The sequence below is a fragment of the Typopeltis vanoorti genome, chromosome 8 (assembly GCF_054136105.1).
Source record: "Typopeltis vanoorti isolate ZY-2024b chromosome 8, IOZ_Tvanoo_1.0, whole genome shotgun sequence".
In the NCBI taxonomy this organism is placed as follows: domain Eukaryota; kingdom Metazoa; phylum Arthropoda; class Arachnida; order Uropygi; family Thelyphonidae; genus Typopeltis; species Typopeltis vanoorti.
In genome coordinates, this window is record NC_143556.1 from 104,586,876 (window position 1) to 104,599,085 (window position 12,210).

The 12,210-nt window shown below is 36.3% G+C and overlaps 1 protein-coding gene across 1 annotated transcript in view; it reads right to left on the reverse strand.

Moving 5' to 3' along the window:
- Positions 1-12,210, reverse strand: part of LOC150104249 (ribose-phosphate pyrophosphokinase 2-like) — a 185,770-nt gene that overhangs the window by 14,177 nt on the left and 159,383 nt on the right. The window contains exon 6 of the mRNA XM_090396866.1: positions 7,638-7,797. Within this exon, the coding sequence (XP_090252992.1) occupies positions 7,638-7,797 (160 nt within the window). The remainder of the gene's footprint in view (positions 1-7,637; positions 7,798-12,210) is intronic.

Sequence of the window (12,210 nt, forward strand, 5' to 3'; positions counted from 1 at the left end):
GTTTTTTGTAGCAATGCAGCAATTAAGAGGAAGAATGACTGTGGAACTGATGTAGGAAAGTGACAGAAGCAGAAGAAATAATTGAGTTGTTGAGTGATCACTTTGCATAGGTGTATCATCCAGGTTTTACAGTTGCTGATGTGACAGAGGCTAATGTCAGAATTGAGGTAGATTAAAAGGAGGTGTTCAGTATGATAAATAGCAGTGTGAATACAGCAGTAGGCATGGGTGGCATGTCAGTCCATGTGCTACACAAATGTGCAAAACAACTGGCAGTGCCTCTGATGAAAGTGGTGATTTTTAAGTCTCATCTCTGGCAAAGTCACTCCAAAACAGAAGTAGCAAATTACAGATCAATTAATATCACAGGAGTGGAGGTTAAAGTATTGGAAAAGTTGGTTAAATATAAAATCCAGCACTGGGTAGATAGGAACACAAAACTCAATAACTGGCAGTATGTTGTAAAAGTCAGGTCCTGCCTTAGTAATTTATTCACATTTTATAACAGAGTGACAGCAAAAATTGATAAGGGAAATGGGTACACTATGATACTGCTAGACTTTGTCAAGGCACCTGACAGAATACCCCATGGAAAACTATTATGAAAGTTGGAGCAAATGGTAATAGATATGAAGCTGGTAGCACTGATGAGGGAAGCTGACAGACCAACACCAGAGAGTAGTATATGGGAAAGTGGAATCTAGGAGAATGAAGGTGACTAATGGAGTGCCTGAAGGTTCTGTACTGCTCTTTAATTTGTATATTAATAATACTGGGAAAGATTTAAGGAGGGATGTTCAGTTATTTCCTGATAATGCAAAATTGAGGAAGGTAATATAGACATTCTGCAGGATGATTTAAATAAACAGGCATTCTGGGTGAATGATAATAGTTGTCGATTTAATGTTACAAACTGTAATCTTATGTATGTGCTTTGGGTTGAAAAGATTATATACTATCTTGCAATTCAGTACCATCACACCAATGGTACTGAATTGCAAGAAACTGATGAGGCTAAGGCATGGACAGAGAGTAGAAGTTCAGAAGGTATATTACAAAAGATGATAAAATAGCTCAAAGGATTACTTGGTCGCCGAGGTTTCTTTAGGATCAGGTGATGGTGGTGGAGAGGATTAGAAGATACATGAATTGGAAACAGATCTGTGGAATGTTCCCAATAAGAATAGGTTGCAGTGTGCAAGCTGCAAATAGTTTAGTTGTCAGGCAGAAAAGAGGGGAATGATGGAAACTTATAAATTGTTAAAGGAGTTCCTTATGATTGACAAAGGAAATTTTGAATACATGATGAACAGAGAGAGCTTGGGGTCACCCAAGCTCTCTTACACAACTTCCTGGAAGTTGTGTAAGAGTGTGGTTAGTAAGGGTGTGCAGACTAGATTTTTTTCTTTGAGTGGTGAATGAGTAGAATGACTGTCAGAATTAGTTGTGAGTAGAATGACAGTGAACGAGTTTAAGGGGCGTATGATATGTACTGTGTGTGTATATAAAGGTTAGTATGGGTTTCCGACAGTGACTTTTCTGACTCCATAGATACTCATATAATAATAACAATAATAATTATTATTATATGAGTATTATTATATAAGAAGAAAAAAATAACAAAGTGGTTTTAGACACAGAAGATCATGTACAGATGATATGTAATTATGTTTTAAAACAAATTACTGAAAAAAATCAGAATTTAATTTGATGTATTTAGGCCTTTATAGATTATGAGAAAGCTTTTGATAAAATATACGAAAACATAAGGATATGTATTACGCTTATTACAAGCTATAAATAGTTTAAATAAAACGCAAAAATGAAATTACAATTAGGTAATAAATTAACAGAAGAGATTAAAATTAAAGTGTAATCTAGAGATGTAGTTTTTCTCCAACTCTAATAGTTATACATATATTGATAAAAATAATAATAATAACAATACTACTCACAATTGATAACAATATTGATTGAGTAGCAGTAGAATCTCGTGAGAAGAATAAAAATGCATTTATTGGGCTGTCGTGGAACAACTTCCTCAAGCAGCATGTGACAGATGAGACTTGAGGGCAAAGAGTGTTAGATTTCATTATAGTGCCAGAGGATGTTTCAGTTAAAGACAACTATTCTCCCTTCGGTTGGTGACAGTGATTATGCAGTACTCACTTGGGAAGTGACTAAGTTTATGAATGTTCGATTCAAAAAAGGTTACACGTTGAACTACAAAGCAAGAAATTATGATCAACTGAGTATACTGAGTTCAGTGGAATGGAATCCGTTGCTGGATGGAAAGAATATCGACAGTGCATGGAACGCATTTAAACAATACTTAAATGATGCAATATCAGAATGTGTAACTAGAGTTTGAAAAATAAATAGAGTACAAGTCAAATGAATGAGTAATCTTATTAAGCAAGAGATTCGTAAGAAAAGGACGATGTGGAAAGAATACTGTGTGTATAAAGATGATGTCTGTTATAAACAGCAGGCTAGAATAGTCACAACTGTTGTTATATGGAAAGCAAAGTCTGAGTATGAAAAGAAACTGGCTTGCATGATAAAGTCAACCCACACAAATTTTATCGATATGCTCCAAGTAAAAGAAAGAATGAATATGAAAGAATAACTCTTCTAAATCCTGATGGCATGAGGGATACAGATGCAGAAGAGGTTGTTCAATTAATGAGTGCCCATTTTGTTAAAAGCTATCAACCTGGTGTATGCAACATTGAATATATCCTCATATTGAAAGTATGAGGTATTAGGGCTATTGCACAAATTGAATAAAAATTCAGCAACAGGGACTGATGGGATAGCAGCACGTGTGCTAAAAGAGTGTTCAGCCGAACTGGCCATTCCTTTGACCAGTCTGTTTAATATGAGTCTCAGAACAGGGAAGATTTGCAGGAATGGAAGGAATGTATGGTAATTCCATTGCACAAGGGTGGTGCAAAGACTGATGTATCCAACTATCGAACAATTAGTATATCAGGAGTGGTGGTGAAGATTTTGGAAAAATTGGTTACGGCTCACATTCAGAAATGAGGTGATAGTGAATCTCTCCTTTGCAATGAATAAAATGGGTTTACTAAGGGAAGGTCATGTTTTAGCAATTTTCTCACATCTATTACAATGTTACCATTGAACTAGACAAGGGGAATAGATACATCATGATACTTTTGGATTTTGCTAGGGCTTTTGACAGAATACAGCATGGTAGACTGTTGCATAAATTAGAGAAAATGGGTTTGGGTTGTAGAATATTAGCATGGATAAGATGATGGCTGACTGACAGATATCAAAAAGTGGTATACGGAGGATGTGAGTCTGCAAGATTTAAGATAACAAGTGGTGTACCACAAGGATCAGTGCTTGGTCCACTGTTATTCAATGTGTACATTAATGATATTGGGAAGGATCTGACAAGCGACATACAGCTATTTGCAGATGATGCAAAGATAGGTAGGGTAATAAGGAATGCTGATGATATGCAGTACTTGCAGAATGATTTGAATAGGCTGGAATTGTGGGCATGGGAAAGTGGGTATCAGTTCAATGTCAGTAAATGTAAAGTCATTCACTTCGGCATGATTAGATATCCAATGTTGTATTATATTGGTGGGATTTGGCTAGAAGAAACTGATGAGACTAGGGATCTTGAAGTGTTAATAGATAGGAAGATGAAGTTCAGGGACCATATGGCAAAGATTGCAAATACAACTCAAAAGATAATTGCAATGCTGAAACAAACATTCACATGTAAAGATAAGGATGTTATTTTGCCTCTTTACAAGGCCTTGAAGACCTCACCTCAACTACTGTGCACAGGTCTGGTCTCCTGGTTTCTGTTGTGATTCTGATATATTGGAGAGAGTACAAAGGAGAGTGTTAAAAATTATATCAGGATTGTGGAATACTGATTATAAAGACAGATTGAGAATTTGTAGACTGCAGACACTAACAAACAGGAGAAAGAGAGGTGATACAATTGAGACTTACAAACTTCTGAAAGGATCATACAGGATTTCAATTGATGGAATTTTTTAGGAAAGGATGAGAGGGCATCCTTGGAAGCTAAAAATGAAGGCTGCCAAGAAGGGGGGGGGGGGGAGTGAGGGCTAGTTTTTTCTCTCAGAGGGTGGTGCATGATTGGAATTGATTGTCATTGGATGTTGTGATTGTAAATGGTCTGAATGAATTCAAGAATAAGTATGATAGCTGGTGTGTGAGACTCATCGAGGGAGGCCACTTCTATGGCCTCCCTCGATGAGTCTCTGTCTCCCTGGAGGTCTCTCTTAATAATAATAATAATGATAATAATAATAAATAAATAATAATAGAAATAAAATAACAAATAATAATCCTTGCATTAACAACACATTCTGGTAATGCATTCCGTTACTGATAATTCTCCATGTAAAAAATCTACTCCTTACACTCCTCTTCACCACACTCTTACATAACTTCCAGGGATGGCCTCTAATTTTTCACCTCTCACCTTCTACTTTTTATTATAATTCTATCTGGATTAATCTGATAACATCCTCTCAGTAACTTAAATGTCTCTACCATGTCACCTTTTTCTCAGCAGCAGTGCTACTTATAAATTATCCACCAAACTCTGCAATCCACATTTCTTCAACCCCTCTCTCTCTCTCCATAGCCATCATTCCAAAGTCCTGACATTGTCTTAGTCACTCGCCTCTGGACCCTCTCCAATGTCTCCACATCACATTAAAATCCAGGTGACTAAATTTGAACACAACAGTCAAAGTGTGGTCTGACCAGTGCTTTATACAGTGGCACAACCACTTCCTTATCCCTACTTCTTATCATAGCAGCATTATAATGTGCAGCCTTTGCAACACTAGCATTATGCCCTCTAAACTTCAGTCTACTATCAACTATCACTCTCAAATCTCATCCACTTCCTGCAGTATGGCACCATAGATATAGTACACAGCCTTATATTTCTGCACTCTAAAATGCATCACCTTGCACTTATTAGTATTAAAACAACAACCTCGAACAAATTTTTCCAAGTCAAAAGTTTATCCAAATCTTCCTGAAGGAAATTAACAGCAGCAGTGCTACTTATAATTCTCCCCATGTTTGCATCATCAGCAAACAACTAAAGATCCCTAGTCAGTCCATATGATATATCATTTACAAACAAGTTAAACACCAGGGGCCCAACAACAGAATCCTGGAGCATGCCACTAGTTACCCTCTGTTTTTGAGACACTGCTCCATCATACAACTTGCTGGAATCGTTCACTAATCTCCAATCCATCTAACCAATATGCTATCTATTCCCATCTTATAGAGTGTGTACACCAACTTACCATGTGGTAATCTATCAAACGCTTTTGTAAAGTAAAGAATATCACTGTATATGATTCTTCCTTATCTAACACATTCATTACCATATTGTAAAATGCAAGTAAATTGCTAAAACAGGACCTACCTTTACAAATCCATGCTGACCATCATAAAGAATGCTATATCCTGTATTCTATTCCTAACCAATCTCTCCAATACCTTGATTACAATTGCAGTTATATTATACATACTGGTCTATAATTGGAAACTTCAAATCTATCAAACGCTTTTGTAAAGTAAAGAATATCACTGTATATGATTCTTCCTTATCTAACACATTCATTACCATATTGTAAAATGCAAGTAAATTGCTAAAACAGGACCTACCTTTACAAATCCATGCTGACCATCATAAAGAATGCTATATCCTGTATTCTATTCCTAACCAATCTCTCCAATACCTTGATTACAATTGCAGTTATATTATACATACTGGTCTATAATTGGAAACTTCTGTCCTAGAACCATGCTTGTGGAGTGGTACTATTTTCCTTCTTTCCACTCTATCCACTGCAAGACTTTCATTAAATAACCAAGTCAAGGGCATAGCCAACTGTTGTGCACATTCCTTAAGAATACGTGGTGATATGTCATCCATTCCCAAAGTCTTATTCACATTTAACCTAATCGACACCTGATACACCTTGGATTCTTTCACTTCCAATTCTACTAATACTTGCCTCCCTTCTATATATTGCACTGCATCATTTACACTAGTACGATATACACTGATAAAGTGCTCATTCAATAATTCCACTATATCCTTTGTAACTTTTATTCTGCTACCATAACTATCCACTAGTGCCAACCTGCCATTATTATTATTATTATTACATGGTGAGCCCTTGGACACCTCCAAGGAGTCCAAGGGCTCATCAAGGGAGGGCACCTACTGTATGACACTGTCTCCACAACTCAATCCACCAACTGCAACTACACCAACACCATCTGCCCACCACTACTAGTATTTCCACAGACAATCACAAACATCCATGCCCACAGCAGGATTTGAACCTGCAGCCTTTTGGCTGAAGAGTAGATACGCTAACCACTTGACCAACCAGGCCGGCTTTCTCTTGCTTGCCATACAATGGAAGAATTCCCTTGAGTTAACCTTGGCCTGACCAGCCAATCTCCTCTCATACTGCACCATACTCATCATCTTCAGATCTAATATAACCAGATGATCAGATTATATTACAAGATAATGGAAGATAATCTACAAAAATCAGTTTAATTGAATCACATTTAAATATTTCAATTAAATTAAGCTGTTTAAAATTCAAGTTTAAGTCTAGTCAAAGACTAGAGGAACTTTTTAAGCCTTTCTTTAACTAGTTTCTGAATTATCTGACACAAGCAAGCATTTTTTTTCCTCCCAGAAACTCAAGAAAATTGACCACAGAATCCATACTATTTCAGACAATAACATATCCTGTTAGGGTTAGTGATCAAGAGATGGCGGCACTTGTTTGCTGTTTCTTCATTGGTTGCCCTTTATAATTAATGATAGCCTTGGTCTGGCTAGCCTCTCATTGGTTCCTGGTGAGGACTGAACTGTCTGCTCAGTCTCCAACAGTTAGATAGGACTAAAATGGTCTTTCTTACTTCCTATACGGGAATAAAAGGCATCAGCTGATTTTTTTTTTTTGAAATATTTAAACTATTTAATCTAATTAAATAAGATAAGCCAACAATAAAATCTAAAGAGTTCACAAAAGAAAACAAAAATCATGGTATTTAAAGGCAAAGATCATATTAGACCAAAAATAATAGAACAGGTGACACAGTTTAATCATTTAGACTACACAATAACATGTCTAACAGACAAAAGAGTTAGTTGAAAAAACAGGTTAATTTCAGAAAATCTGTGGACCAATTAAAAGGATGCTGAATTAAAACAAAAAAAAAAAGTGAGAAACCTAACTTACATTTTATAAAATAATGGCCACTTCCACTCTATTGTATGGTTCAGAAACATGGACTGCTATAAAGAAAGATGAAAATAGAATACAAGCAGCAGCAGCAGCAGAAGTGAGATTTTTAGGAACATAAAAGATGCATAAAATTAGATCGTATATAAAATGAAGACATTGAAAAAGGGCTAGATATTTGTTTAAATGAAAGATCATGGAATATACAGAGCGAGAAATGGAAAGAGCATTCTTAAAGGTCTTTCCTCTACAAGCTGGAATAGGCATTTTCCTGCTGCTTCCTAAGAAGAAGAAATAAATTTGGCTATTAAAAAATACCTGTATTTTAGGACACTGTTCTATATTTTTCTCTTGAGGAACAGTATTAGTTGCAACAACTAATTTCAGAGATGAAGCAGCAATTCTGGAAAGTGCTGGGCCTGAGAAAATACCATGAGAAACAAGGGCAAACACTTCGCTAGCACCTCCATCCATTAACCTGAAAAAAAAAAAAAATGTCATACTTGGAAAAATGTTACACATTATTTCACTAATTTGTACAAATACAGTTGAAAATACATTCCATTACAAAAATGAATTTCTCACAAATAATAACAGATAACGTGAGAGGCTACTTACTCTTTACTTACAAAAGAGTACTTCAGGTTATGGAGTAATTGTTATTTAGCAAGTTAAATAATCCAAAATTAGCATTTTTGCACATCAGCTTTCTGGTAAACTAATATAACCAAATTTGCTGAGAATAGACAGAGGACCTCTTCATAACAGAACAGGCTTCATGAAAGAAACTTCCTATTTGTATCTACTTCTATACACCTTTATGGTTTTATTCAAGCCTATTTTAGGCAAGGTACTCACTACATCCAGCACAGACTAAATAGCCATAATAATGAAACTAGATGTAATTGTTGTATTTTTTAATTCAAGTGTTTAATTATTAACTATAATAAGCCAGTATGCATATGCAGTAGGCTTGGACAATGCCTAGGTAATCTCCCATCTAGGATATGAAGAACCTCTACTGGGGCTTATTTTCAACTGGTGAGTTAGCTAGTCTCATACAGAGGTGGGAGGGTGTTTCCACCAAGAAACATGTTTTTCATCTGAGAGCACAGACAAAAATCAACGGAGTAGTGCACACAATTAACAGGCATAATACACTGGCTTTGTAGTCTTAGTTGCTTCAGTCCTAATTCTGACTAACCTAAGACCAGGGAATACATGGTATGAAGATGACTTTGGGAGAGCAGATAGGAGATGTTCATTATGCAGTTTAAAGGAAGGTTATTATTATTATGGGCAAATTCAAGGAGTCTTGGACTCATTGAGGGAAGCACTAAAAATCATGTCAAAAATTATTCAGCATTTGCACAATCATATTTTGCTTTGAACTCATTCACAGTCATGGCACCAACAACAGACTCTGGCAACCTATTCTGCTCATTCACTACTAGATTTGAATACTACTATCCAAGCAAAAAAAAAACCTAGTTCTAACATCCTTGCTAACTACACTCTTACTCGGTTTTCATGCATGGTCCTAATTTTTCAGAACAGAAATGTTCTGAAAAATTTCCTCTGAATTAATCCTTTAAAAACCCTTCAGTATGTCTCAATCACATCACCTCTTTTCCACCTATCAACCAGTTTCTGTAACCCATAAATCTTCAACCTGTTCTCATAAGGTTCGTTCCATAGACCTACTACCATCTTGGTCACTTGCCTCTGGATCCTCTCCACTTCCTCCTCCTCACCAAGAAACCCTTGGTGAGGATGGGGTCTTATCAAGGCTTGATAAAGAGGTACAATAACCTGCTGATCTCTGCACATTAAAGTATTTTTCAGTAACCAAGTGATCTGAAGAGCTGCTTTAGCCACTTTTGCTATGTGTCCCCTAAACTTTAAATCCACTAACACTCCCAAGTCTCTGGCTTTGTCAATTTCCTGAAGCACAGTTCCACTAATGTGGTATACAGCTTGTAATTTTTTCACCCCAAAACTGCATAACTTTACACTTTGCGATAATAAACTGACATCCATTCTCCTTTGGCCAGTCAGAATTATATGAATTTCTAATTAATCTGGTCAACTCTTCCATAACAGTTAAAATCTGAACAAAATAATGAACAGAAAGAAAGACCAGAACAGATTAATTCTATGGCAATGTTACTAAGTGCTAATTTAATAATGCTTCTAAGTCAAGGTTATGGACCTTTGGCATTCTAGACTGAGGACATTCAAGCAGAATATTATATTAATTGGCAAACTGCTGCAAGTAGTCAATGAAGCTAAAGTTCACAGGACTAGAGTTCACATAACTTGTATACAAAAGGTGGCTAAATCATCACATTTCATAACTGCAATGAAAAAAAAAAATTAACTTGGATTATGGAAGTTATTCTCCCACTGGAGAGTCATTCTCCCATTTTACCAAGCTTTCATGATAAGAGTGCATCTGAAAATTCAGTCTCAGTGATGCATGCAAATTTGGTTACCTAAGTTCGGAGAAGATGTGGAAACTGCTTTAAGATCTGCCAGCAGGTAAACAAAATGATAACTGGTCAATGGATCTAGCTTGTTATGAGTACATCTTCAGTTAACATATTCAAAGAGAGAGCTTTGACAGGTATTTAGGATGAATGAATGAATTCGAGTTCTTGAAATCTATGGAGATGCTATCGTTCTTCTTCTTATAATTATTTTTTAGAGTAGACTGCTACAGCTTTTTTTTCTCTTCTCAAGAGAAAACAGAATGGATCCCTTGATGTAGCACATCTAAAAAGTTTGTATCTTATGATGTAAGTGTTTAAATATTAAGATATAAAGAGGTTATGGAAGAGATATAAGGGGAGGGTTAGAAGGCAGATGCATGAAGAATATGACTCAGGCCAGGAGAGTGACTATTAATATTATTATTAAAAAAATTATACAGGCACCTCCATGAAGTATGAAGACTCATTGTGGGAGACCCAATCTATACTGACAATCTATCATACCTCTCCTTGAACCATTAACAGATAAAGCACTCACAACAGACTGGCAATCCATTCCACTCGTTCACAACTCTCAAATCAAAAAATCTAGTCCTCACACCCCTACTAACTACACCTTTATTCAATTTCCAGGGATAACCCCTTGTTCTGGTCCCTCTAGCCAAATGCTGAATCATTTCATTTCCTCTGTGTCAAGCCTATAAAATCCTTGAAGCAACATAAATGTTTTCATCATATTCCCTCTTTTTCTCCTATCAACCAACTTCTGCAATCCACATGCCCTCTATCTATCCTCATAGGGAACATTACACAGGCCACTCGCCTTTGAATCCTCTCCACCACTTCTTCATTCCCCAAGAAACCCAGGGAACCATACTTGAGAACAGTTATCCAGATGTGGGTGTATCAAGGCTTTATAATGAGGAATAACAACCTCCTTATCTCTACCTGGTAATGTGCTCTTTAATAGCCAAGTAATCTTATGGGCTACCTAAGCAATATGTCATCTAAACTTTTAACTCTGCGTTTACCACCACCATCCCTAAATCTCTAGCTTCATCTATTTCCTGAAGTAATAGAGTTCAGTGTCATCGATGTGATACACAGTTTCTAATCTATTTATCCCAAAATGCATGATTTTACATTTCTCCACATTAAACAGACACCAATTATCTTTTGCTCATACTGATAGCCTATTTAAATAGTCCTGCTAGTTCTCTACATTGCCTCGATTAACTATTACTTTATCTAATTTTGCATCAGCAAACAACTGAATATTTCCTTTCAGGTAACTTCCCATATTATTTGTATTCAAATAATTATTTGTGTACAAATTAAACAGCAACGATCCCAGCACTGAATCTTGCAGCACACCCTTGGTCACCTGCTTTCACCTCGATTCTACCTCTCCATATACCACTTTTTGATATTTGTCTAGCAGCCATCCTCTTATACGCTTAACTAGTGTCTTATCCATCCCTATTTGTTCTAATTTGCTTAACAGCGTTCCATGCGGTATTCAGTCAAATGCCTTTGCAATATTAAGCAAAATCATCATGTAACCATTTCCTTTATCCAGCTATTACTCTATTATAAAAAGTTAGTAAATTACTAAGGCATGACCAACTCTTCACAAAGCCATGTTGCCCTTCATGCAGTATTAGATTTTTTATCTACCGATTCTTGAATTCTCTTTTTGACCAATTTTTCTACTACTTTTACCACCACACTTGAGATTCTCATTGGTCTATAATTTGCTACTGCAGTCTTAGAACCTAGTATGGCAAGGAAAGAAAAAATTGAAATATAAAGAGAGAGAGAGAGAGAGGGAGACTGGCCCTGATATCCATAGAGAAACCTAAGGAATGTTTTTGTTATGTGGCCAGTAGGAGGAAAAACGATTGTGGAAATATGCTATTGGACAAAAATGGAATAGAGTGATTCCAAGGAAAGGGAGTTGTTCAATGAACAATTTACTGGGGTATTTCATCCTGGAGAAGTAGATTTTAATACTAGAGGGATAGGGCAAGTTCAAGGTTTAAAAGTGTAAGAAGAGTGTATTTCAAATACTCAGTACTCTGAATGTCAATAAAGCAATAAGACTGGATGGGATTTTGCCACAGGTTTTGAGAGAATGTGCTAAAGAAGTGACAGCTCTGTTGACCTTGATTTTCAGTGAAAGTCTGGCCAGCCATGGAAAAGTTGCCCAAGGAGTGGAAGGAGGATAAGATAGTGCCATTGCATAAGGATGGTAGCAGACTAGATGTATCAAACTATAGACCAGTTTATATTTCATCAGTAGTTGTTAAGACTTTGGAGAAATCATTTACAGCATTGGGCAGATGAGGATAATGTCATCTGTGAGAGCAGCATGGATTTGTTAAGGGATGCTCTTGTTT